The sequence below is a fragment of the Leucopleurus acutus genome, assembly GCF_964270905.1.
Source record: "Leucopleurus acutus genome assembly, chromosome: 5".
NCBI lineage: Eukaryota > Metazoa > Chordata > Mammalia > Artiodactyla > Delphinidae > Leucopleurus > Leucopleurus acutus.
In genome coordinates, this window is record NC_139147.1 from 132,703,395 (window position 1) to 132,730,935 (window position 27,541).

General features: G+C 42.1%; 1 protein-coding gene across 3 annotated transcripts; it reads left to right on the forward strand.

The window, feature by feature from the left end:
- Positions 1–146: 146 nt before the first annotated feature.
- Positions 147–27,369, forward strand: ASTE1 (asteroid homolog 1). 3 transcript variants are annotated; one of them, XM_082840080.1, is made up of 7 exons: positions 147–345; positions 1,141–1,312; positions 1,457–2,191; positions 2,546–2,779; positions 22,246–22,456; positions 24,228–24,417; positions 26,898–27,369. In XM_082840080.1, exons 3-7 carry the CDS (start codon positions 1,475–1,477, stop codon positions 27,220–27,222), a joined length of 1,677 nt encoding a protein of 558 aa, XP_082696206.1. In that variant the 5' UTR covers positions 147–345; positions 1,141–1,312; positions 1,457–1,474; the 3' UTR covers positions 27,223–27,369. The 3 variants fall into 3 exon arrangements, with proteins under 3 accessions (XP_082696206.1, XP_082696204.1, XP_082696205.1); XM_082840078.1 differs by having other exon boundaries at positions 1,457–2,779; XM_082840079.1 differs by lacking the exon at positions 147–345 and adding an exon at positions 371–530 and having other exon boundaries at positions 1,457–2,779.
- Positions 27,370–27,541: the final 172 nt, after the last annotated feature.

The following is a 27,541-nucleotide window of genomic DNA, read 5'->3' on the forward strand; positions in this document are numbered from 1 at the left end:
CGGGGAGGTGGCCCTTAGCGGGTCACGAATGCGGAAGTGTACGCTGACCAAGGTGGGCGGGGAAAAGGAGGCCGGCCCAGCAGGCCTCGCTGCCCTAACCTAAGAGCAGCCATTCGGAGCGTGCTTTCCAGCCTTCCTGGGCGACCTTGCGGCAGGCCCGGGGGCACCTCACCTCTCCGCGAAGTCGGCGCCGCTAGCTTCCTGGAATCGGGCTCCCCGTGACGTCATACGCGGAAACTTCCGGCTCCGCTCGGGAGGTCGGGATCACGTGCCGGGAGCTCCTGGTCTCCCCCGGCTCCTGCTGGCTTGTGGTGGAGAGGCTGGTCTTCTGGGAGGACGGAGCAGGTGGGCGCTGCTGCTGCGGGCCCGGGGGGCGCGGTTTGAAGGCCTGTATTTGAGGACTTGGAGCAAACGTTTTGCGCGCCTTCCTCCTGTCTAGCGCGCATTTGTTGAACATCTTCTGTAACTAGCTTTGGCTGAGTTGACGCAGTCTCTGCTCACATTTGCTGTACAAGACAGACTTGAGAGAAGTAGGTACCCTACAGGGTAAGGTACTGAGACAGGGCCAAGCCTGGGGTGAAGTGAGTTGGGCACTAAATGCAAGGGGAAGCCCAAAAACTCTGATCAAGATAAATAAATTTTAACACAATATCTTTAAAAAAAACTCAAAACTAATGCAAAAAATATACATGCTTGACAAAACCTCACGATTTTAAATAAAGACAGGATCAGTAACTGTGCCATGCTGAGCCATATTGGAGCCTGAGGCCAAAGGAGAAACCAGTAATACTTATCCTGTGACTTAGCCAGTTGGGGAAGGATATCTTCAGTTCCTGGGACGTATATGCCAAGACAGATGAGAAGAACCTCTGGTTAGCGTGAAACTGGAGAGTTAAGTTCCTCCAGGCTTGAAACTCGGAGCTGTGCTAATTAAGACGGGCCCATAAGCCAAGGCCTCAAAGAAATTCCCAGACTCTGATAATCAAAATAGAAAAACTGGATCCATATCATTGACCCTACACACTTTAGTTAACTGAAGCCTAATGCTTTCTGATCTATTAATTATGTTATTGAGGTTATCATTTTTATAGCTTAGGATCTTTTACGCTGACCCCACAAAACAAATATTCTGTGTTGTAGGATGGTGACTGTCTCAGTATCAAAGTCCGCAGAAGTTCTGTACGTCAGCAGCCTCCGTCCCTGTCCAAAGAGCAGACTCCGTGAAGCCATTGAGTTTGTGCCTTGTAACATAAGGGGAAAGCGAGAGAGAATGAAAAAGCACTCAGCTAGGTGGTATTGCCTGAGAATCTAGGTAAGGACTAAGATGTTGACACCTAATGTGTTCTATTTAAAGAGCTCTTCACAACATTTGCTGTTGATTTGATGGTGCTAGAAACAGTAGCTTGGTCCCCCATAAGCAACATCAATTAAAAGTGTGTTCTCTTGTTTTAAACAGGCAATTCTTCAGACAGTCATGGGTATCCGAGGACTAATGAGTTTTGTGGAAGATCATATTAATGAGTTCTTCACGGATTTGAAGTTGCGAGACACAAAAATTATCATCGACGGCTATGCCCTCTTCCACCGGCTTTGCTTCAGTTCAAACTTGGAGCTCCGGTATGGAGGGGACTATGATTCTTTTACAGATGTTGTAGAAAAATTCTTTGAATCACTTTTTGCTTGTAAAATCTGCCCATATGTTGTTTTAGATGGAGGATGTGACATTTCAGATAAAAAGCTTAACACTTTAAAGGATCGAGCTAGGGAGAAGATCCAGATGGCCCATTCCCTTTCTGTTGGCGGGGGTGGGTATGTGTGTCCCTTACTCATTCGGGAAGTATTCATACAGGTTCTGATCAAGCTGCGGGTACGTTTTGTCCAGTGCTTTTCGGAAGCAGATCGGGACATTATGACCCTTGCTAATCACTGGAATTGCCCCGTGTTATCGTCTGATAGTGACTTTTGCATTTTTGACCTGAAAAGTGGGTTTTGCCCATTGAATAGCTTTCAGTGGAGAAACATGAACACTATCAAGGGCACACAAGACTGCTATATCCCTGCCAAGTGCTTTTCCCTTGATGCACTCTGCTGTCACTTCGGCAATATGAACAAAGTTCTGCTGCCTCTCTTCGCGGTGCTGTGTGGAAATGACCACGTTAATCTGCCCGTCGTGGAGACGTTCTTAAGTAAAGTATGTTTTCCTCTTGGGGCTCCCAGTTCTAAGGGGAGGAGACACCACCGGGTGCTGGGACTTCTGAATTGGTTGTCTCGTTTTGCTGACCCTACCGAAGCGTTAGACAACGTTCTGAAACATCTCCCCAGAAAGAGTCGAGGAACCGTGAAGAAGCTTCTCTGTGGCTCCATGGGGGAGTACCTGCAGTCCCAGGAGAGGCTGCAGGACTTCTTCCAGCATGGTGCTTACGCCTGCCCAGACACCTGGAATCCGGGTTTACCGCCTTGGGTGCTCGCGGCCTTGGCCAGAGGCCAGCTGTCCCCTTTCATCAGCGATGCTCTGGTGCTGAGACGGACCATTCTCCACACACAGGTAGAAAACATGCAGCGACCAAACGCCCACAGAATCTCTCTGCCCATCCGGCAAGTCATCTATGGGCTCCTTGTGAATACTCCTCCACATCCGGGAAATGTGGCCTGGGATGCGCTGCCTCCTCAGCCGCCAGCTTTCAGCGAAGTGGAAAGAATTAATAAAAATATCAAAACATCAATTGTTGGTGCAGTAGAACTGCCCAAGGATCATTCTGACTTAAGCAAATTGACTGAGGTAAGTATTTGTAATACCACTGCAATTTCTGTAAAGCATTTTACAGGTTACAAAGTGCTTTCATGTGTATTATCTCTCTTAACATAACAAACTGAGGTTGGTTGCTATATTGCCCCTATTTCATAGCTGAGAAAACTAAGACTCAGCTAAATCCTTAGCCAGGGAATTATCCGTGCTACGACTCAAACCTACATCTTTTAGCTCCAAATCTGCCATTTCCACTGTACTTCAGTAGCATGTGTTAATCTTTGTGGTTATTACTACTACTCTTGTTGTTAACTAGCTATCAGTAGAATGGGGTTAGTGACTAAAAATAAAGGAAAGGGAAAAAAATTCTGAGCTACAGAAAAAAGAAAGCTTGCCTTTAGGCCTTGATCAAAGGTACAACTAACATCTCAGACTGCATTGGATTGCAATTAACAGGATTAATACTGATGCTTAGGCCTAATTTTTCATTTTTATTGATGAGGACTTTTTTTTAGACTTGAGATTTATGACATCATGTTGATTTGCTTAGTTTGATACTGAAAACTTGACTCTTAGCCTAACTCAGTGTTGATTAAACCTGAGTAACAGACCAACCCCCTTTTCAAGGTAAAAGAAATTCTCATGGATCCCAGTGTTTATTTAGTTTTTTTAATAATATTACATAAATATATTAAAAATTACAAATAGATGTGAAGCTGCTTATGCAAACACAATTAAATTTACAAATTAAATGCAGATAAACTCACAATTCCAATTGCAATGGTTATTGGGGGGTTTTTTGTTTTTGTTTTTAAATTTATTTATTTTTGGCTACGTTGCATCTTTGTTGCTGCACACAGGCTTTCTCTAGTTGCAGCGAGCGGGGGCTACTCTTTACTGCAGTGCATGGGCTTCTCATTGCAGTGGCTTCTCTTGTTGCACAGCATGGGCTTTAGGCGCGCGGGCTTCAGTAGTTGTGCTGCGCCCGCTCAGTAGTTGTGGCACACGGACTCAGTAGTTGTGGCTCAAGGGCTCTAGAGTGCAGGCTCAGTAGTTGTGGCGCACGGGCTTAGTTGCTCTGTGTCATGTGGGATCTTCCTGGACCAGGGATTGAACCCATGTCCCCTGCATTGGCAGGCAGATTCTTAACCACTGTGCCACCAGGGAAGTCCCGGGGGGGTTTTGGATCCAACTCAATATTCAGACTCAGGAGACTCTCTCAGGCCACTCAGGGTGCCAGTCTCCTCCGGGATATAGGGCCGCATAACAGCATCCGTGAAGCTTTGAATCAGGAGCAGGAGTCCTCCCAACAGTCTACACCATTGATTCTCCTGGGGGTGATTTTGCCACCCAGGAGACACTTGGCAGTGTCTGGAGACACTTTTGATTGGCAATACTTGGGGAGGGGTGGCTGTTGCTACTGGCATATAGTCAGGAGAAGCCAAGTATGTTGCTAAACATCTTACAGTTGACAGGACAGCGCCCCCAGCCAAGAGTTATGCAGCCCAGAATGCCCACACAGGTGACCAGGAACTAGCCCTTTTAGCCTCCCCATTGGTGACAGCTCAGGCAGGAGGAACAAGATTCACATCATTGGGTCCAGGAGCCTCCTTGGCAATGGGGAATGACTGCTATTAGGAACAGGTTTCTTTCTGGGGTGATGAAATGTTCTGGAATTAGAGATGGTTGCACAGGCTTATAAAGAAACTAAAACTACTTTAAAAGGGTGAATTTTATGACATGGAAATTATATCTCAATTAAAGAAGGAAAAAGTCCCACTGGACTCCTTCCCCACGGGATCTAATCTTTCTTGTAACAATTCCATAGACATAGCTTCTGAGGTCCCTGCAAGGGACATGCCTGATTACAAGTCACTGTACTCAGGGAAGCCCCAAGATGGGGCGTCCCCATCTGGTTTGTACAGTTCATTTATTGTGTAAGTCTAGATACAGTTTTACAAGAGTCATTCTTATCATGCTAAGTAGCACAGCTGACTAACTTTATCATGTTTCCAGGTTTAAAGAACTGGAGAGTTGAGCATAGGTCATATTCCAAACAAGGAATTTATTAAAACTTTACCCACACCAGAAAAATTGAAATTAGCAACAGTGTGGCTGTTAGCACAACTGACGCTGTCCCGAGCCCTTACCGCTCTTCCTATCCTTTCACTGACCCTACCCAGGACTGTACTGTGCCATCAGTCACTCCTCTGCATCAAGGGCTTTGTGGTTAATAGAGACTGTTTAATAATCATTAGGACCAGGTGGCCTCTATGCTCTGTTAGTCCCCAAACAATGAAAACCTTTTCTGACGTACTCACTGCGCTCCTGAGACCGGCTAGCTACTCATTCATGAATCTTGACTTAGGAATGCACGCCCTGTTTCCAAACACCCCCCCACCAAAGGTTAACTATAAATTGTCCCAGTGGACCCGCAGCCGTGCGCAGCGCAGTTGCACATGCTTCCGATTAATCGTTGTCCACCAGATCCCGATCCCACCCTGACTACGTTACCCGCTGATAAACTGATCCAGTGACTACGTGGAGCCGCCTGCCTCGTTTTTCAGTCTCAGGATGCCCTCTCAGTTTGGTGGGCACTTCTCATTGCCTCCACCCTCCAACAGCAACATTCTGAAGGAGGTTTTGCTGAAATTACATTTCTCCTCACAACATAAATGGTGCTATGTTGGAGGGCTTTTTTTTTTTTTTTTACTTTTTTTATGGCTTTATTGAGAAGTGTCTTTAATGTGCATACTCTGATGAGTTTTGACGTACATTTACATCCATGAATCCATCCTACAGTTAAGATAATGACTATCCATCAGCCCTAAACATTTCATTTGCCTCTCTGCCCTTCATCCTTCCCTCAGTGTGTACACATAGCAAAGTGCACAGATAATTTACACCTTGATGAGTTCGAACCAGCTCAGCAGTTCCATGTAAAGGGCACCCAGATGAAGATTCATTATCAGCACCCCTGCTTTCCCCAGTGTGGTTACAGTCACTCCCTCCCTTACCCCTTGTACTCACTGTTCTGATCTCTAACAACCTTGAATACTTTGTTTTTACACTTTATAAATCGTCTCGCTTCTTTTATTCAACATGGTGTTCATGAGATTCATTCATATCACTGTGCATAGTTGTAGATCTTTCATTTCTCATTGTTGGTGTATTTTTACCTTGTGGGACTGTACCACAATTGATTGTTGATTTTATAGCTGATGGGCATTTGTGCAGTTTGCAGTTTGGGCTATTATGAATAGTGCTATGAACATCCGAGTGCACAGCATTTAGTAAAAATACGGTCACATTTCTGTTGCACATATAACTAGGAGTGAAGTTGCTGGGACATAAGACACAAGTATGTTCAGCTTAGAAGACACATTGCCAAGTGCACAGTGGTTTTTACCAATAAATATTCCAACCAGCAGTTTATGAGAGTTCTTCTTACTTTATACCCTTGCCCTTACTTGGAATCTTCTATCCTTTTAAAAAATTTTAGCTGTTCTGTTTTTTTATTATTTAAACAGATTTTTGTTAGCTGTATTCTTTTTTTTGAATTTTATTTTATTTTATTTATTTTTTTATATGGCAGGTTCTTATTAGTTATCCATTTTATACATATTAGTGTATATATGTCAATCCCAATTGCCCAATACATACACCACCACCACCCCCCGACCACTTTCCCCACTTGGTGTCCATACGTTCTCTACATCTGTGTCTTAATTTCTGCCCTGCAAACCAGTTCATCTGTACCATTTTCCTAGGTTCCACATATATGCGTTAATATACGATATTTGTTTTTCTCTTTCTGACTTACTTCACTCTGTATGACAGTCTCTAGATTCATCCACATCTCTACAGATGACCCAATTTCGTTTGGTTTTATGGCTGAGTAATATTCCATAGTATATATATACCACATCTTTATCCATTCATCTGTTGATGGGCATTTAGGTTGCTTCCATGACCTGGCTATTGTAAATACTGCTAAAGTGAACAGTGGGGTGCATGTGTCTTTTTGAATTATGGTTTTCTCTGGATATATGCCCAGTAGTGGGATTCCTGGGTCATATGGTAATTCTATTTTTACTTTTTTAAGGAACCTCCATACTGTTCTCCATAGTGACAGTATCAATTTACATCCCACCAACAGTGCAACGGAGTTCCCTTTTCTCCACACCCTCTCCAGCATTTGTTGTTTGTAGATTTTCCTGTGATGCCCATTCTAACTGGTGTGAGGTGATACCTCATTGTAGTTTTTTTTTTTGTTTTTTTTTCGTTTTTGTTTTTTATTAACATCTTTATTGGAGTATAATTGCTTTACAATGGTGTGTTAGTTTCTGCTTTATAACAAAGTGAATCAGTTATACATATACATATGTTCCCATATCTCTTCCCACTTGCGTCTCCCTCCCTCCGACCCTCCCTATCCCACCCCTCCAGGCGGTCACAAAGCACGGAGCTGATCTCCGTGTGCTATGCGGCTGCTTCCCACTAGCTATCTACCGTACGTTTGGTAGTGTACATATGTCCATGCCTCTCTCTCGCTTTGTCACAGCTTACCATTCCCCCTCCCCATATCCTCAAGTCCATTCTCTAGTAGGTCTGTGTCTTTATTCCTGTTTTACCCTTAGGTTCTTCGTGACATTTTTTTCCCCTTAAATTCCATATATATGTGTTAGCATACGGTATTAGTCTCTCTCTTTCTGACTTACTTCACTCTGTATGACAGACTCTAGGTCTATCCACCTCATTACAAATAGCTCAATTTTGTTTCTTTTTATGGCTGAGTAATATTCCGTTGTATATATGTACTACATGTTCTTTATCCATTCATCCAATGATGGACACTTAGGTTGTTTCCATCTCCGGGCTATTGTAAATAGAGCTGCAATGAACATTTTGGTACATGACTCTTTGAATTATGGTTTTCTCAGGGTATATGCCCAGTAGTGAGATTGCTGGGTCATATGGTAGTTCTATTTGTAGTTTTTTAAGGAACCTCCATACTGTTCTCCACAGTGGCTGTATCAATTTACATTCCCACCAACAGTGCAAGAGGGTTTGCTTTTCTCCACACCCTCTCCAGCATTTATTGTTTCCAGATTTTTTGATGATGGCCATTCTGACCGGTGTGAGATGATATCTCATTGTAGTTTTGATTTGCATTTCTCTAATGATTAGTGATGTTGAGCATTCTTTCATATGTTTTTTGGCAGTCTGTAAATCTTCTTTGGAGAAATGTCTATTTAGGTCTTTTGTTTTTTTGTTATTAAGCTGCATGAGCTGCTTACAAATTTTGGAGATTAATCCTTTGTCAGTTGCTTCATTTGCAAATATTTTCTCCCATTCTGAAGGTTGTCTTTTCGTCTTGTTTATGCTTTCCTTTGCTGTGCAAGAGCTTTGACGTTTCATTGGGTCCCATTTGTTTATTTTTGTTTTTATTTCCATTTCTCTAGGAGGTGGGTCAAAAAGGACCTTGCTGTGATTTATGCCATAGAGCGTCCTGCCTATGTTTTCCTCTAAGAGTTTGATAGTTTCTTGCCTTACATTTAGGTCTTTAATCCATTTTGAGCTTATTTTTGTGTATGGTGTTAGGGAGTGATCTAATCTCACTTTTCCATGTAGCTGTCCAATTTTCCCAGCACCACTTATTGAAGAGGCTGTCCTTTCTCCACTGTACATTGCTGCCTCCTTTATCAAAGATAAGGTGACCATATGTGCGTGGGTTTATCTCTGGGCTTTCTATCCTGTTCCATTGATTTATATTTCTGTTTTTGTGCCAGTACCATACTGTCTTGATTACTGTAGCTTTGTAGTATAGTCTGAAGTCAAGAAGCCTGATTTCTCCAGCTCTGTTTTTCGTTCTCAAGATTGCTTTGGCTATTCAGGGTCTTTTGTGTTTCCATACAAATTGTAAAATTTTTTGTTCTACTTCTGTGAAAAATGCCAGTGGTAGTTTGATAGGGATTGCATTGAATCTGTAGATTGCTTTGGGTAGTAGAGTCATTTTCACAATGTTGATTCTTCCAATCCAAGAACATGGTATATCTCTCCATCTATTTGTATCATCTTTAATTTCTTTCATCAGTGTCTTATAATTTTCTGCATACAGGTCTTTTGTCTCCTTAGGTAGGTTTATTCCTAGATATTTTATTCTTTTTGTTGCAGTTGTAAATGGGAGTGTTTTCTTGATTTCACTTTCAGATTTTTCATCATTAGTGTTTAGGAATGCCAGAGATGTCTGTGCATTAATTTTGTATCCTGCTACTTTACCAAATTCATTGATTAGCTCTAGTAGTTTTCTGGTAGCGTCTTTAGGATTCTCTATGTATAGTATCATGTCATCTGCAAACAGTGACAGCTTTACTTCTTCTTTTCCGATTTGGATTCCTTTTATTTCCTTTTCTTCTCTGATTGCTGTGACTAAAACTTCCAAAACTATGTTGAATAAGAGTGGTGAGAGTGGGCAACCTTGTCTTGTTCCTGATCTTAGTGGAAATGCTTTCAGTTTTTCACCATTGAGGACGATGTTGGCTGTGGGTTTGTGATATATGGCTTTTATTATGTTGAGGAAAGTTCCCTCTATGCCTACTTTCTGCAGGGTTTTTTATCATAAATGGGTGTTGAATTTTGTCAAAAGCTTTCTCTGCATCTATTGAGATGATCATATAGTTTTTCTCCTTCAATTTGTTAATATGGTGTATCACGTTCATTGATTTGCATATATTGAAGAATCCTTGCATTCCTGGAATAAACCCCACTTGATCATGGTGTATGATCCGTTTAATGTGCTGTTGGATTCTGTTTGCTAGTATTTTGTTGAGGATTTTTGCATCTATGTTCATCAGTGATATTAGCCTGTAGTGTTCTTTGTGACATCTTTGTCTGGTTTTGGTATCAGGGTGATGGTGGCCTCGTAGAATGAGTTTGGGAGTGTTCTTCCCTCTGCTATATTTTGGAAGAGTTTGAGAAGGATAGGTGTTAGTTCTTCTCTAAATGTTTGATAGAATTCGCCTGTGAAGCCATCTGGTCCTGGGCTTTTGTTTGTTGGAAGATTTTTAATCACAGTTTCAATTTCAGTGCTTGTGATTGGTCTGTTCATATTTTCCATTTCTTCCTGATACATTCTTGGCAGGTTGTGCCTTTCTAAGAATTTGTCCATTTCTTCCAGGTTGTCCATTTTATTGGCATAGAGTTGCTTGTAGTAATCTCTCATGATCTTTTGTATTTCTGCAGTGTCAGTTGTTACTTCTCCTTTTGCATTTCTAATTCTGTTGATTTGAGTCTTCTCCCTTTTTTTCTTGATGAGTCTGACTAATGGTTTATCAATTTTGTTTATCTTCTCAAAGAACCAGCTTTTAGTTTTATTGATCTTTGCTATCATTTCCTTCATTTCTTTTTCATTTATTTCTGATCTGATTTTTATGATTTCTTTCCTTCTGCTAACTTTGGGGTTTTTTTGTTCTTCTTTCTCTTATTGATTTAGGTGCAAGGTTAGGTTGTTTATTCGAGATGTTTCCTGTTTCTTAAGATAGGATTGTATTGCTATAAACTTCCCTCTTAGAACTGCTTTTGGTGCATCCCATAGTTTTTGGGTCGTCGTGTCTCCATTGTCATTTGTTTCTGGGTAATTTTTACTTCCTCTTTGATTTCTTCAGTGATCACTTCGTTATTAAGTAGTGTATTGTTTAGCCTCCATGTGTTTGTATTTTTTCCTGTAATTGATATCTAGTCTCACAGCGTTGTGGTCGGAAAAGATACTTGATACAATTTCAATTTTATTAAATTTACCAAGGCTTGATTTGTGACCCAACATATGATCTATCCTGGAGAATGTTCCATGAACACTAGAGAAAAATGTGTATTCTGTTTTTATTGCATGGAATGTCCTATATATATCAATTAAGTCCATCTTGTTTAATGTATCATTTAAAGCTTGGGTTTCCTTATTTATTTTCATTTTGGATGATCTGTCCATTGGTGAAAGTGGGGTGTTAAAGTCCCCTACTATGAATGTGTTACTGTCGATTTCCCCTTTTATGGCTGTTAGTATTTGCCTTATGTATTGAGGTGCTCCTATGTTGGGTGCATAAATATTTACAATTGTTATATCTTCTTCTTGGATCGATCCCTTGATCATTATGTAGTGTCCTTCTCTGTCTCTTCTAGTACTCTTTATTTTAAAGTCTATTTTGTCTGATATGAGAATTGCTACTCCAGCTTTCTTTTGGTTTCCATTTGCATGAAATATCTTTTTCAACCCCTTACTTTCAGTCTGTATGTGTCTCTAGGTCTGAAGTGGGTCTCTTGTAGAAAGCAAATATATGGGTCTTGTTTTTGTATCCATTCAGCCAATCTGTGTCTTTTGGTGGGAGCACTTAGTCCATTTACATTTAAGGTAATTATCAATATGTATGTTCCTATTTCCATTTTCTTACTTGTTTTGGGTTCGTTATTGTAGGTCTTTTCCTTCTCTTGTGTTTCTTGCCTAGAGAAGTTCCTTTAGCAGTTGTTGTAGAGCTGGTTTGGTGGTGCTGAACTCTCTCAGCTTTTGCTTGTCTGTAATGGTTTTAATTTCTCCATCAAATCTGAATGAGATCCTTGCTGGGTAGAGTAATCTTGGTTGCAGGTTTTTCTCTTTCATCACTTTCAATATGTCCTGCCACTCCCTTCTGGCTTGCAGAGTTTCTGCTGAAAGATCAGCTGTTAACCTTATGGGGATTCCCTTGTGTGTTATTTGTTGTTTTTCCCTTGCTGCTTTTAATGTTTTCTTTGTATTTAATTTTTGACAGTTTGATTAATATGTGTCTTGGCGTATTTCTCCTTGGATTTATCCTGTATGGGACTCTCTGTGCTTCCTGGACTTGATTAACTATTTCTTTTCCCATATTAGGGAAGTTTTCAACTATAATCTCTTGAAATATTTTCTCAGTCCCTTTCTTTTTCTCTTCTTCTTCTGGGACCCCTATAATGCGAATGTTGGTGCATTTAATGTTCTCCCAGGGGTCTCTGAGACTGTCCTCAGTTCTTTTTATTCTTTTTTCTTTATTCTGCTCTGCAGTAGTTATTTCCACTATTTTATCTTCCAGGGCACTTATCCGTTCTTCTGTTTCAGTAATTCTGCTATTGATCCCATCTAGAGTATTTTTCATTTCATTTTGTGTTGTTCATCGTGTTTGTTTTATCTTTAGTTTTTCTAGGTCCTTGTTAAATGTTTCTTGCATTTTGTCTATTCTATTTCCAAGATTTTGGATCATCTTTACTATCATTATTCTGCCTTCTTTTTCAGGTAGACTGCCTATTTCCTCTTCATTTGTTAGGTCTGGTGGGTTTTTGTCTTGCTCCTTCATCTGCGGTTTGTTTTTCTGTCTTCTCATTTTGCTTATCTTACTGTGTTTCGGGTCTCCTTTTTGCAGGCTGCAGGTTCGTAGTTCCCGTTGTTTTTGGTGTCTGTCCCCAGTGGCTAAGGTTGGTTCAGTGGGTTGTGTAGGCTTCCTAGTGGAGGGGACTAGTGCCTGTGTTCTGGTGGATGAGGCTGGATCTTGTCTTTCTGGTTGGCAGGTCTACGTCTGGTGGTGTGTTTTGGGGTGTCGACTTATTATGATTTGGGGAAGCCTCTCTGCTAATGGGTGTGGTTGTGTTCCTGTCTTGCTAGTTGTTTGGCATAGGATGTCCAGCACTGTAGCTTGCTGGTCGTTGAGTGAAGCTGGGTGCTGGTGTTGAGATGGAGATCTCTGGGAGATTTTCGCCGTTTGATATTATGTGCAGTTGGGAGGTCTGTTTTGGACCAGTGTCCTGAAGTTGGCTCTCCCACCTCAGAGGCCCAGCCCTAACTCCTGACTGCAGCACCAAGAGGCTTTCATCCACACGGCTCAGAAGAAAAGGGAGAAAGGTAGAATGAAAGAAGTAGTAGTAGAAGAAGAAGGAGGAGGAGGAGGAGGGGGAGGAGGGGAGGAGGAAGAAGAAGAAGAAAGAAAGGGAGGGAGGGAGGGAAGGAGGAAGGAGGGAAGGAAGAAAAAAAAGAAAGAAGATAAAGTAAAATAAAATAAAGTAAGATAAGATATAATAAAGTTATTAAAATAAAAAAGTAATTATTAAGAGGAAACAAAAAAATGGATGGATAGAACCCTGGGACAAATGGGGGAAGCAAAGCTATACAGACAAAATCTCACACAGAAGCATACACATACACACTCACAAAAAGAGGAAAAGGGAAAAAAATCATAAATCCTGCTCTCAAAGTCTACCTCCTCAATTTGGGATGATTTGTTGTCTAAAGGAGGGAAGGAAGGAAAGAAAGAACAAAGATAAAGTAAAATAAAGTGATTAAATTAAAAAGTAATTATTAAGAAAAAAGTTAAAAAAAAAAACAAAACAATGGATGGATAGAACCCTCAGACAAATGGTGGAAGCAAAGCTATACAGAGAATATCTCACACAGAAGGATACACATACACACTCACAAAAAGAGAAGGGGAAAAAATAATCTTGCTCTCAAAGTCCACCTCCTTAATTTGGGATGATTCGTTGTCTATTCATGTATTCCACAGATGCAGGGTACATGAAGTTGATTGTGGAGCTTTAATCCGCTGCTTCTGAGGCTGCTGGGAGAGATTTCCCTTTCTCTTCTTTGTTCTCACAGCTCCCAGGGGCTCAGCTTTGGATTTGGCCCCGCCTGTGTGTGTAGGTCCCCGGAGGGCGTCTGTTCTTTGCTCAGACAGGACGGGGTTAAAGGAGCCGCTGATTTCGGGGGGCTCTGGTTCACGCAGGCCGGGTGTAGGGAGGGTCACGGAGTGCAGGGCGAGCCTGCGGCGGCAGAGGCCAGCATAATGTTGCACCAGCCTGAGGCGCGCCTTGTGTTCTCCTGCAGGAGTTGTCCCTGGATCACAGGACCCTGGCAGTGGCGGGCTGCACAGGCTCCCTGGAAGCGGGGTGTGGATAGTGACCTGTGCTTGCACACAGGCTTCTTGATGGCGGCAGCAGCAGCCTTAACGTCTCATGTCTGTCTCTGGGATCCGCACTTTTAGCCATGGCTCGCGCCCATTTCTGGATCTCCTTTAAGCTGCGTTCTTAATCCCCTCTCCTCGCGCACCTGGAAACAAAGAGGGAAGAAAAAGTCTCTTGCCTCTTCAGCAGGTCCAGACTTTTCCCCGGACTCCCTCCTGGCCAGTTGTGGCACACTAACTCCCTGCAGGCTGTGTTCACGCCGCCAACCCCAGTTCTCTCCCTGCCGACCGAAGCCCGAGCCTCAGCTCCCAGTCCCGCCCGCTCCGGCGGGGGAGCACACAAGCCTCTCGGGCTGGTGAGTGCCAGTCGGCACCGATCCTCTATGTGGGAATCTCTCCGCTTTGCCCTCCGCACCCCTGTTACTGTGCTCTGCGGCTCCGAAGCTACCCCGCTCTGCCACCCACAGTCTCCGCCCGTGAAGGGGCTTCCTAGTGTGTGGAAACCTTTCCTCCTTCACAGCTCTCTCCCACTGGTGCAGGTCCCATCCCTATCCTTTTGTCTCTGTTTATTCTTTTTTCTTTTGCCCTACCCAGGTACGTGGGGGGTTTCTTGCCTTTTGGGAGGTCTGAGGTCTTCTGCCAGCGTTCAGTAGGTGTTCTGTAGGAGTTGTTCCACGTGTAGATGTATTTCTGGTGTATCTGTGGGGAGGAAGGTGATCTCCTCGTCTTACTCTTCCGCCATCTTCCCGGAAGTCCCTTCTCATTGTAGTTTTGATTTGCATTTCTCTAATACTTAGTGATGTTGAGCAGCTTTTCATGTGCTTCTTGGTCATCTGTATGTCTTCTTTGGAGAAATGTCTATTTAGGTCTTCTGCCCATTTTTGGATTGGGTTGTTTGTTTTTTTAATATTGAGCTGCATGAGCTGTTTATACATTTTGGAGATTAACCCTTTGTCTTTTGATTCGTTTGCAAATATTTTCTTCCATTCTGAGGTGAGTGTTGTCTTTTCATCTTGTTTATGGTTTCCTTTGCTGTGCAAAAACTTTTTAAGTTTCATTAAGTCCCATTTGTTTATTTTTGTTTTTATTTCCATTACTCTAGGAGGTGGATCAAAAAAGATCTTGCTGTGATTTATGTCAAAGAGTTTTCTTCCTATGTTTTCCTCTGAGAGTTTTATAATGTTCGGTCTTACATTTAGGTCTCTAATCCATTTTGAGTTTATTTTTGTGTATGGTGTTAGAAGAGTTCTAATTTTATTCTTTTCCATGTAACTTTCCAGTTTTCCCAGCACCACTTATTGAAGAGACTGTCTTCTCTCCATTGTATATCCTTGCCTCCTTTGTCATAGATTAGTTGACCATAGGTGTGTGGGTTTATCTCTGGGCTTTCTATCCTGTTCCATTGATCTGTATTTCTGTTTCTGTTTCAGTACCATATTGTCTTGATAACTGTAGCTTTGTAGTATAGTCTGAAGTCAGGGAGTCTGATTCCTCCAGCTCCTTTTTTTTCGCTCAAGACTGCTTTGACTATTCAGGGTCTTTTATGTCTCCATACAACTTTTAAGATTTTTTGTTCTAGTTCTGTAAAAAATGCCATTAGTAATTTGATAGGGATTGCATTGAATCTGTAGATTGCTTTGGGTAGTAGAGTCATTTTCACAATATTGATTCTTCCAATCTAAGAACATGGTATATCTCTCCATCTGTTTGTATCATCTTTAATTTCTTTCATTAGTGTCTTATAGTCTTCTGCATACAGGTCTTTTATTTCCCTAGGTAGGTTTATTCTTAGGTATTTTATTCTTTTTGTTGCAGTCGTAAATGGAGTGTTTCCTTAATTTCTCTCTCAGGTTTTTCGTCATTAGTGTTTAGGAATGCAAGAGATGTCTGTGCATTAATTTTGTGTCCTGCAACTTTACCAAATTCATTGAGTAGCTGTAGTAGTTTTTTGGTGGCATCTTTAGGATTCTCTATGTATAGTATCATGTCATCTGCAAACAGTGACAGTTTTACTTCTTCTTTTCCAATTTATATTCCTTTTATTTCTTTTTCTTTTCTTACTGCCGTGGCTAGGACTTCCAAAACTATGTTGAATAATAGTGGCGAGAGTGGACATCCTTGTCTTGTTCCTGATCTTAGACAAAATGCTTTCTGGTTTTCACCATTGAGAATGATGTTTGCTGTGGGTTTGTCATATATGGCCTTTATTGTGTTGAGGTAGGTTCCCTCTATGCCCACTCTCTGGAGAGTTTTTATCATAAATGGGTGTTGAATTTTGTTGAATGATTTTTCTGCATCTACTGAGATGATCATATGGTTTTTCTTTTTCTATTTGTTAATACGGTGTATCACATTGATTGATTAGCATATATTGAAGAATCCTTGCATCCCTGGGATAAATCCCACTTGATCATGGTGTATGATTCTTTTAATGTGTTGTTGGTTTCTGTTTCCTAGTATTTTCTTGAGGATTTTTGAATCTATATTCATCAGTGATACTGGTCTGTAATTTTCTTTTTTTGCGGTATCTTTGTCTGGTTTTGGTATCAGTGTGATGGTGGCCTCATAGAATGAGTTTGGGAGTGTTCCTTCCTCTGCAAATTTTTGGAAGAGTTTGAGAAGGATGGGTGTTATCTCTTCTCTAAATGTTTGATAGAATTCACCTGTGAAGCCATCTGGTCCTGGCCTTCTGTTTGTTGGAAGATTTTTAATCACAGTTTCAATTTCATTACTTGTGATTGGTCTATTCATATTTTCTGTTTCTTCCTGGTTCAGTCTTGGAAGGTTATACCTTCCTAAAAATTTGTCCATTTCTTCCAGGTTGTCCATTTTATTGGCATAGAGTTGCTTGTAGTAGTCTCTTAGGATGTTTTGTAGTTCTGTCATGTCTGTTGTAACTTCTCCTTTTTCTTTTCTAATTTTATTGATTTGAGTCATCTCCCTCTTGATGAGTCTGGTTAATGGTTTATCAATTTTATGTATCTTCTCAAAGAACCAGCTTTTAGTTTTATTGATCTTTGCTATTGTTTTCTTTGTTTCTGTTTCATTTATTTCTGCCCTGATCTTTATGATTTCTTTGCTTCTGCTAACTTTGTGTTTTGTTTGTTCTTCTTTCTCTAGTTCCTTTAGGTGTAAGGTTAGATTGTCTATTTGAGATTTTTTTGTTTCTTGAGGTAGGCTTGTATAGCTATAAACTTCCCTCTTAGAACTGCTTTTGCCGTATACTATAGGTTTTGGATCGTTGTGTTTTCATTGTCACTTTTCTCTAGGTATATTTTGATTTCCTCTTTGATTTTTTCAGTGTTCTCTTGGTTATTTAGTTGGTTATTGTTTAGCCTCCATGTGTTTGTGTTTTTTATGTTTTTTTCCCAGTAATTGATTTCTAATCTCATACCGTTGTGGTCAGAAAAGATGCTTGATATGATTTCAATTTTCTTAAATTTACTGAGGCTTGATTTGTGACCCAAGATGTGATCTATCCTGGAGAATGTTCCGTGTGCACTTGAGAAGAAAGTGTAATCTGCTGTTTTTGGATGGAATGTCCTATAAATATCAATTAAATCTATCTGGTCTATTGTGTCATTTAAAGTTTGTGTTTCCTTATTAATCTTCTGTTTGGATGGTCTGGCCATTGGTGTAAGAGAGGTGTTAAAGTCCCCCACTATTATTGTGTTACTGTCTATTTCCTATTTTATAGCTGTTAGCAGTTGCCTTATGTATTGAGGTGCTCCTGTGTTGGGTGCGTATATATTTATAATTGTTGTATTTTCTTCTTGGATTGATCCCTTGATCATTATGTAGTGTCCTTCCTTGTCTTTTGTAACATTCTTTATTTTAAAGTCTATTTTATCTGATATGAGTATTGCTCCTCTAGCTTTCTTTTGATTTCTATTTGCATGGAGTATCTTTTTCCATCCCCTCACTTTCAGTCTATATGTGTCCCTAGGTCTGAAGTGGGTCTTGCTTTTGTATCCATTCAACGAGCCTGTGTCTTTTGGTTGGAGCATTTAATCCATTCACGTTGAAGGTAATTATCAATATGTATGTTCCTATGACCATTTTCTTAATTGTTTTGGGTTTGTTTTTGTAGGTCCTTTTCTTCTCTTGTGCTTCCCCCTTAGAGAAGTTCCTTTAGCATTTGTTGTAGAGCTGGTTTGGTGGTGCTGATTTCTCTTAGCTTTTGCTTGTTTGTAAAGCTTTTGATTTCTCCATCGAATCTGAATGAGATCCTTGCCGGGTAAAGTAATCTTGGTTGTAGGTTCTTCCCTTTCATCACTTTAAGTGTATCATACCACTCCCTACTGGCTTGTAGAGTTTCTGCCAAGAAATCAGCTGTTAACCTTATGGGAGTTCCCTTGTATGTTATTTTTCCCTTGCTGCTTTCAATAATTTTTCTTTAATTTTTGCCAGTTTGATTACTATGTGTCTTGGTGTGTATCTTCTTGGGTTTATCCTGTATGGGACTCTCTGCACTTCCTGGACTTGGGTGGCTATTTCCTTTCCCATGTTAGGGAAGTTTTCTAGTATAATCTCTTCAAATATTTTCTCAGGTCCTTTCTCTCTCTCCTCCTCCTCTGGGACCCCTATAATATGAATGTTGTTGCGTTTAATGTTGTCCCAGAGGTCTCTTGGGCTGTCTTCATTTCTTTTCATTCTTCTTTCTTTATTCTGTTCTGCAGCAGTGAATTCCACCATTCTGTCTTCTAGGTCACTTATCTGTTCTTCTGCCTCAGTTATTCTGTTATTGATTCCTTCTAGGGTGTTTTTCATTTCACTTATTGTATTGTTCATCTCTGTTTGTTTGTTCTTTAATTCTTCTAGGTCTTTGTTAAACATTTCTTGCATCTTCTCAATCTTTGCCTCCATTCTTTTTCCGAGGTCCTGGATCATCTTCACTATCATTATTCTGAATTCTTTTTCTGAAAGGTTACCTATCTCCACTTCATTTAGTTGTTTTTCTGGGGTTTTATCTTGTTCCTTCATCTGGTACATAGCCCTCTGCCTTTTCATCTTGTCTATCTTTCTGTGAATGTGGTTTTTGTTCCACAGGCTGCAGGGTTGTAGTTCTTGCTTCTGCTGTCTGCCCTCTGGTGGATTAGGCTATATGTGAGGCTTGTGCAAGTTTCCTGATGGGAGGGCCTGGTTGGTGGTGAGTAGAGCTGGCTGTTGCTCAGGTGGGAAGAGCTCAGTAAAACTTTAATCTGCTTGTCTGCTGATGGGTAGGGCTGGGTTCCCTCCCTGTTGGTTGTTTGGCTAGAGGTGACCCAACACTGGAGCCTACCTAGGCGCTTTGGTGGGGCTAATGACAGACTCTGGGAGGGCTCACGCCAAGGAGTACTTCCCAGAACTTCTGCTGCCAGTGTCCTTGTCCTCACGATGAGACACAGCCACCCCCCACCTCTGCAGGAGACCATCCAACACTAGCAGGTAGGTCTGGTTCAGTCTCCTATGGGGTCACTGCTCCTTCCCCTGGGTACCGATGCGCATACTACTTTGTGTGTGCCCTCCAAGAGTAGAGTCTCTGTTTCTCCCAGTCCTGTTGAAGTCCTGCAATCAAATCCCGCTAGCCTTCAAAGTCTGATTCTCTAGGAATTCCTTCTCCCGTTGCCGGACTCCCAGGTTGGGAAGCCTGACGTGGGGCTCAGAACCTTCACTCCAGTGGGTGGACTTCTGTGGTATAAGAGTTCTCCAGTCTGTGAGTCACCCACCCAGCAGTTATGGGATTTGATTTTATTGTGATTTCGCCCCTCCTACCGTCTCATTGTGGCCTCTCCTTTGTCTTTGGATGTGGGGTATCTTTTTTGGTGAGTTCCAGTGTCTTCCTGTCGATGATTGTTCAGCAGTTAGTTGTGATTCTGGTGCTCTCACAAGAGGGAGTGAGAACACGTCCTACTCCACCCAATTTTAGCTGTTCTTATGGTTGCCATCATTTTAGCCAATTTGGTGGGTGTTAGTTTGCATTTCTCTGATGAATTATTTGAACACCTTTGCATGTGTTCACTGGCCATTTGCATATTCTGTTAAGTTTCTATTCAAAGCCTTTTGCCCATTTTCGTGTGTTTTGGTTTATTTCTATATACAGGTCCTTTGTCAGATAACATTGTGGGAGCATACTGTGGGTTGTCTTTTCACTCAAGTATGTTTTGCTGAACAAAAGTTCTTAATACACTCTAATCTAAAATTTTATTTATGCCTTTCACTTTTGTGACCTACTTAAGAAATTATTGCCTGCTCCAAGGTCATGAAAAATATTTTTGCCTTTTACACTTAGATCTGAAATCTATCTAGAATTGATTTGTTTGTGTGTGTGGTGTGACATAGGGGTCAGGACACTTTTCCCCCACATGAAAATCCAATTGAGTCAATGAGTACAGCAGGTGGATTATACTCCTGGCTCAGTGGAGGTGACAAGTGTTCTCATCACATACTTGTATTCAAAGTGGGGTGAGATTTTAGTTCAGTGTCTGTGCGGTGACATCATTTGGCTTTCCCTTGGCACCCTCAGTTCTGCATTTTAGCTCAATGTTGTTAGCTCTAATTAGCCCATGATATTTCTAAAGGGAATCAGGTGCAAATATTATTCCAAAGGTGTGCAGGTACAAGTACGGAGACTTTGTGATAATATCTTCATTTTTTATGCTTAACGTGATGTGACAGTAATACTTCATCTGCTCTGTGCCAGCTCTTGTAATAGAAAATGTATACAATCTCTCATTTATTTCCCACAGTAACCAGGTAGGGTAGAGTTTCCATTTTGGCTGTGTCACTTGCAGTGGACAGAGCACCATTCAAGTTAACTCGTGAGAGGCTAACCGTAAGGAGAGATGGAAGGGATCATTCTTGGGGAGTAAGTCAGTGCCAAGCCCAGCCTCTCTCCGGGTGCCTCTGCCTCTGAGGCAGCTTCCTCTGCAGACTTGTCACATGGGATGGACCCTAACTAGATTTAAGGGCTGTGAGAAGAGTAGTCCCCCTTGGGGAAGGGAACAAGGACTAGTGGGTTCCATGAAACATCTGTGTAACTCATTCTAGTGTCCATTTTACAGATGATCAGACCTGACTGTAGAAAAGCTCAGAAACTCGCTCAAGGCTGCAGAGTTAGTGAGGGCAGAACCTCTCTGAAGTCAAAGCCCAGACTCTGCTTGGTTCATAGAAGTTGTAACTTGGATAGAGAATTCAATAATTTAAGCATCATATGTCAGAAAAGAATTCATGTATTTTCTTAGCTTTGCATGATAGGTCTTTCTATTAGTTTAGATTATGAGGAATATATTTAAATTTAAGTAGTTAATGCTACTTCCCATAGGGGTGATTGACTGTACTGTAAACCACTTTGCATATTTCTATTTTTTAAATTTTTATCACAGTATCAAATTATTAAAACCAGTACCTATAAATCATTATATTAAAGTTGTCATACATTGATGATGAACCTATTTTGTCAGTTACAACGTGTTTTACTTCAAGTTAACATCTCTGTTTTCAGCTATCAACACACTTACTTACTGACTAGGTGTTAGGTGCCAAGAAATGTGCCAGACTGTCTCATCCTTCCAGAAAATTAAGAAGGAAATCTTTTCTGGGTGTGTGCAGACACCAGTAATACAAACTATTTTTTTTCCTCTTAGAGTTTGATTGTGAAGTCGCCCAGAGATGCTCTTTTAATAGTCCTAATTTCCTTATCTGTAAAAGTGTGTGACCTGCAAGGTCCCTTATGGTTCTTAAATCTTAAGATTCATAGTAAATCAACTATACTTCAGTTTTTTAAAAAAATGGCATAAAAATCAACAAAAAAAAAGAAGGAAAAAAGATTCATTAAGGCAAAATTATGTCAACCAGAAGCCTGAAGCCCTCATAGCTGTTTACTTCCTTTTATTTGAAGCCTGGAGTGAAAGTTGGTGTGGTATGTTATTACAAGGACAATGCAGACAGCCCTTAAATATTCCTATTTGCTGGAATATACCTGCCACTAGAAGCGGCCACCTTGGGACAATCCCCGTGTGGGAGAAAACAGACAATAAGACATTCAGCTGGGTTGGTACATGAGGCAGGAGCCAGACAAGCAGAAGGCCGCATGGGATGCTGCAGAGGGTGCATGTGGTTAAAGTCTGCCTTCCGGAGGTGATTGGTGATGGTGTCACAGAGGACGGGGGCTTGAACAGTCACTGGCAGGTGAGGGTAGGGTTGAGTATAGATCTTTGTTTCTTAAAGCAGAAGAGTTAAAATGCAGCTTCCTGGGCTCCCCTCATTTACTGAATCAGTTTAAGGGGTGGGGCCTGAGGATTGTTTTAACAAGCTTCCCAGGTGATATGCACACTGCAGATGCCCAACAGCCTGCATGGGGGATGGACTGACGGGAGCAAGGGCTGTGCAGTGGGAAGAGACAGCACGTCCAGCCAGTCACCACATTTATTACGCCCCTTATGAAGGTTCTAATTTTGAGTGTGGCTGATTTTTTTCCATAGGAAGATAAAAAACCGACCTAGAGAATGAAGAAGAAAGACATTCTCCAAAGTAACTTACAGAACGTTTGGTGTATATTTTCAGCTCTCCTTGGCTAGACGGCAGATACTTCTGTTAGAAACGCTGAAAGTGAAACAGAGCATCCTGGACCCAATCCCTGCTGCGTTGAAGTTGCCCATCGCCGTCAGCTGCTACTGGGTGCAGCACACGGAGGCCAAGGCAAAGCTGCATCATCTGCAGGCCTTACTGCTGGGGATGCTGATGGGACCCTTGCATGCCATGATCAACAGCCCTGGTAGGTATCTGGAAGTCCCAAGAGTATGTTTTTGCATGTTACTTGCATGTAATCAAACGTTTAAACAAACAAACAAAAATTCTCGGATTATTTACTTCCATCAGTTGTATCAGAACTTAGAAGTGGGGCACCACAATGTCACTCATTCCTTGTAGATCTTTCTGAGTGCTCCGTGTACCAGGTCAGTGCTGGAGGGCTTGACCTCAAGGGCACAGCAGTGAAGGTGCGCTGATGCTGCCTCACCCACCTGTTCTGTGGCACCTGACGCTCAGTCTGTAAAGCATGACCGTGATGTACATTTTGTGCTCCGTGTTCCTTGTCCTTCTCTTCAGTGCAGCAGCAGCATCTCCCCTGGAGACTTAAGTAAAATTGCCCATTGGTGAAACTTAAGAATACCTACAATTACTGTAAACATTCATGCTTGTGCTGTTTTGTGTTGTTTATTTTTTTACTTTCTTTTTTCCCCACTGTAAGTTTCAATTAGTATATGAGTTGTGATGGTAGAACTGGTAACTTCTCTTTCTATTAGAGAAATACACTTTGAGGCAGTTTCATCTTTATTTAAACATCAGGTGAAATAAATGATGCATTGGAGCACTTCAATCCTGTAATGGGATTATTATCTTTACAAAATTATGAATGCTTTATCCAAACATGTATAATAGTTGTCACACTCTAGAACAGTACTAATGTGATAGCTACTAGCCACAGGTGGCTATTTAAAATTTAAAATTCAGCTTCTCAATGCACTTGCCACATTCTAAGTGCCCAGCAGCCACAGGTGGCTAGAGGCTGCTGTACTGGACAGCACAGATGTAGAACATTCCCATCACTGCAGAAAGTTCTGGACAGCACTACTCTGGCATTTACTGTTTAAAATAAGTTCATGAAAGGATGAGCCAGCACAGACTCCAGGACACCCCAAAGTGGGAGAGCAGCTGTCAGAAGGGACTGTTGCACAGCAAGTTAAGTTCTGGCCCACTGCTGGTTAGCATACAAGTTTAGGGTGTTTCCTCTCATTGAACATAAATATAGTTTAAGAAAATTCTCAGAGCACCAGTCTATTAAGTTTTTACCTGAGTCCAACAGAAGGGGCATGTCAAGGGTCTGTTTCTTTTCTTTTAGGAATGTGGACCCCACACCCAGGCAGGCTCAGTGCCTTGCTGCTCGCTCATTGGTAAAAGGTGGGCCTCCTTTTCCTTCCTTCCAGGTTGGTCCGGAAGGCAGGCTGCACGTGGAGCCGGGAACAGGCAGGTTTCCTGGGGTGGCTGCTGCTTGTCCTCCACCACTGAGGAAGTGGCTGATTTGCCCCATTCTCTATGAGTCGTACTCTCATTCTCTTCCCATAAAACAGAAGTTAAAGCGTGTTTTGAACACACGGCTGTTTCTTTAAGGAAATGTAGTGAAAGAGAACAGTAAAGAGAAGGGGATTTTTCATAGAGACACATTTAGGGTTTGGAGAGTTCAGATGCAGATGTGTTTAAAGTCAGGTAGTAGATTAGAGGAAGAGATACTATTTTAAGGAAAAAGATAAAGAATTTGGGGTTGAATAAAGTTAGGTTGTCATTAAAAGGGCATCTCAGTATAAATATTTCAGTTTATACATTGAAGGGCTTTTACATTGACATGAAAATAGTAAAGAGCCAAAAAAGAAAAGCATTTTGGTTATTCACTTTTTTCTTTATGGAATTTGAAGTTTTATATATGGATAAAATTACAAGGTGATACAGTGTTTTTGGAAATACTGCCCTTGGGTCGTGTCTTTATCTAGATGAGGAAGCTCCGCAGGGTGGTGGTGCTGAGATGCTGTATAAAGAGCTGCAGAGAGTGAAGGCACAGCCGGGCCTGAGGCTGGACTTAGACACAGCTCATGTCTTCTGTCAGTGGCAGTGCTGTCTGCAGATGGGGCTGTATCTCAACCAGCTGCTGTCCACGCCTCTCCCAGAGCCAGACCTTACTCGGTAAGCACCCAGGAAACTAGTGCAGGTGGCTGCATGTAAAAGTAAATACTTCAGTTTTCATTTAACGCAAAGAAGTTTTTTTAAAAACAATCAAACTTAGTATATAACTGGTCTTGGATCACTGTTAGAGCTGAAGAGCTGTAATATTAAATTTTTAAAATATTAAATTACTTCCATATTTCCAAAGAAAGTTTCCATGATTTTTTAAAGTTTTCCAAATTTAAAAAAATCGGTTCATTAAAATAAAAATAAGAGGCAGTTGTTGGTAGAGTATAGCTCTTTCCCTCATTTCTTTCAGATCTTTATTCAAATATCACGTTATAAAGTCTTTTTCTGATCATCCTACTGAAATATTATTCAAGGGAGTGAGTGAGGAAGATAAAAGGGAGATGGTTAGAAAATGGAGTTGAGATTACATATGTGCTTTGTCTCTCCACTTGAAGATAAGCTCTGGGTGTGTGCTGGGACTTGCCTGTTTTGTTTACTGTTGTAGCCCCAGTGCCTAGCATTAAATACTCAAATACTTGTTGAATTAATGAGTGCTATACGGAGACCTATCATATATGCTGGTTTGACTTGAAATATTTCAAGTTGAAAGCTTCCTAGCAGTACATAGTGTTGTTAATGTTACTGAACTCAAGTCTGTGTGTCTGACGCACAGTGAGGCCAAACAGTACCAAAACATTGGAGTTTGGAGCAGAGAAAGGTTTATTGCAGGGCCCTGGAAGGAGATAGGTGGCTCATGCCTTAAAAATCCCAACTCCCTGAGAGCTTTCAGCAAAGCCCTTTTATAGGAAGGGTGAGGGAGGCACATGGTTAGTTGTTGCAGACTTCCTGGTGTCAGATCCTTTGTTCTTGAGGTCAGGTCACCATGTTCCTATAAACCTCTAACAAAACAAATGTTATCCTCTTTTCTAAAGAGAAAGGGAAAGGGAGGCATTTAATTCTGTCTCCATGCCTCCTTGTGGCTTTTAACACTTAACAAATCCCAGAAGCGAAGGGACATCATTACCCTTCATTTTACCTGTTCAAAGTCCCAAGGACCGACTTTCGCCCTCCTAGGTCCAGGCCCTGGCTAAGTGGAGGGGGTCCCTGCGGGGGCTGGTTACCCTGCCCCGGAGCGTTCGTTTGTCTGGCACCCAGTCTGGGTCCTCATGCCAGTGCCCAGGCCAAACGGGAGAGGCAGATCTCAGCTGGCGGCGCCCTCAGGGCCTGGCCCCCCAGACCTTGCCCAGCCAGCATCACTGAGGGAGCCAGGTGCCCAGGACCCCGCCGGCCCTCAAACTGGACCCCAGTTCCCCCTGCTCACCCACCGGCCCCAAGGCCAGCGGACCTAGTAGCCAGGGAGAAGGCTGTGATCCGCCTCTCATCGCATTCGCTGTCCCAGCATGGCTGCGAGTTGACTGCTGCTGGAGGGGGACCGCTGTCCCGGCTGCCAGTCCTGGCTAAGGGCTGCGTGCCCACCCCGCCCCCTGTACTGAGCGTGGCGCCCCCCACACACACACGTCTGCCCGCCGGGCCTGCCAGCTGGACACTCAGCAGCACGAGGGCCTCAGCTGCCCCGAGGCCCCCCGCCGGCTACTTGGGAGCCGCCTCCACACGCAAGTTCCCAGGAACGAGCCGCAGCCACAGGGCGACGTGGTGTTCGCGGGCTGAACCGGTGCTGAACCGGTGCTGCAACCTGGGGTGGCCACGCAAACCTGCTGGCCCGGCCCACTGAGCATGCCCGGCCCCTATTACATTCCCACACCCTAGACCTCTCTACCAAATAAGATTCATTGGTGTTTGACCTATGGATTCCTTATTCCTTTCCTTTACTAATTTTGTTCATCCTTGACTGGATCCTCTCTAGTGACCACGGATCCCTATAAAACAAGACAGCGGAAACAGTTCCCTCAATAATGATTTCAGCAGGAGAGTTGTTCCTGCATCTCAGCATCACCAAGGCTCTTTAAATGATGATTTTACACTGAGTAAATGATGGTTCTCCATCAGTTGCTAAGGTACCAGTCAGTCAACCCTGGCAGTAAGTTAATATGTTAAATCTGTGGCTTCCAGTTCATTCCAGCTTATATTTGTGGAGTTGGTTTTTAATCCAAGTGAATGAATGACCTCGCAAATGATACGATTAAATGTTCTCATATTTCAACAGACTGCCTGTTTGTCCTATCAGAGGCATTTTTAACTCCTTGTCTTTGAAGTGTTAAGAGGCCTGCTCAACTTTGGGCTAGTTGGAGAACCAGCAAGCATCCATCATTTACTTTGTTGATAAAAAGTTCTAAGTATCATTAGCCAAGAAGTAGTCTCTGTAACAATTCAGTTCCTTCTTTCAAGAAACAGATTATTCTTGAGTAACTTTAATAATGATTTTATAGAAGCAGCGCTCACAGTGTTTGATGGGTCTGTTGAAGCCACATTAGTGAGTTGTCTCAGTGCAGGAACCTCTGCTGTAATGACACCCTCTTCTCTCCCCTGAGCAGACTGTACAGCGGGAGCCTGGTGCACGGGCTCTGCCAACAACTGCTGACGTCAGCCTCAGTGGAGAGCCTCCTGCACGTGTGTCCTGAGGCCCAGCAACTCTATGAGCATATGTTCAGTGCCACTAGGTCATGTGCCCCTGCTGAACTAGTCCTACCAAAGGGTAAATCAAAAAAAAGAAGGCAAAAGAAACGACGTACCCCCTGGTCAGAGAACAGAGTGGGGACCACCTTGAACGCTAGGAGTTGGCATGAGGGAGGCAATCGGTTTGAGCTGTTGATGGTGGGGACCTTGGAGGAGCACATGGAGGCCGCAGAGCTTGAATAAACTCAGTTGCAACCAGGTTGGGATTCTTACCGAAAATTTGTATTACCTCCCTTGAAGTGACTGACTTTTTTTTAGAATTAAATCTGTTAAGGATAAACACTGCAGTATTTTGAATTCCAAAGTACTTTGTATTCTGCTTTTAATAAATATGTGGTTTAAGTAAACTTTTTATTTTTTCAACACGTGAAAGAAAACATGTTTGCACTTGCCATGTTCCACTTTAGTAAGTTAATAATAGTCTATAACCTTCAAATTGTGGCAACTCAGCCAAGCTATGTTTTCAGAAAGAACAGAAGTCCTACATTATTTACTTCCTATA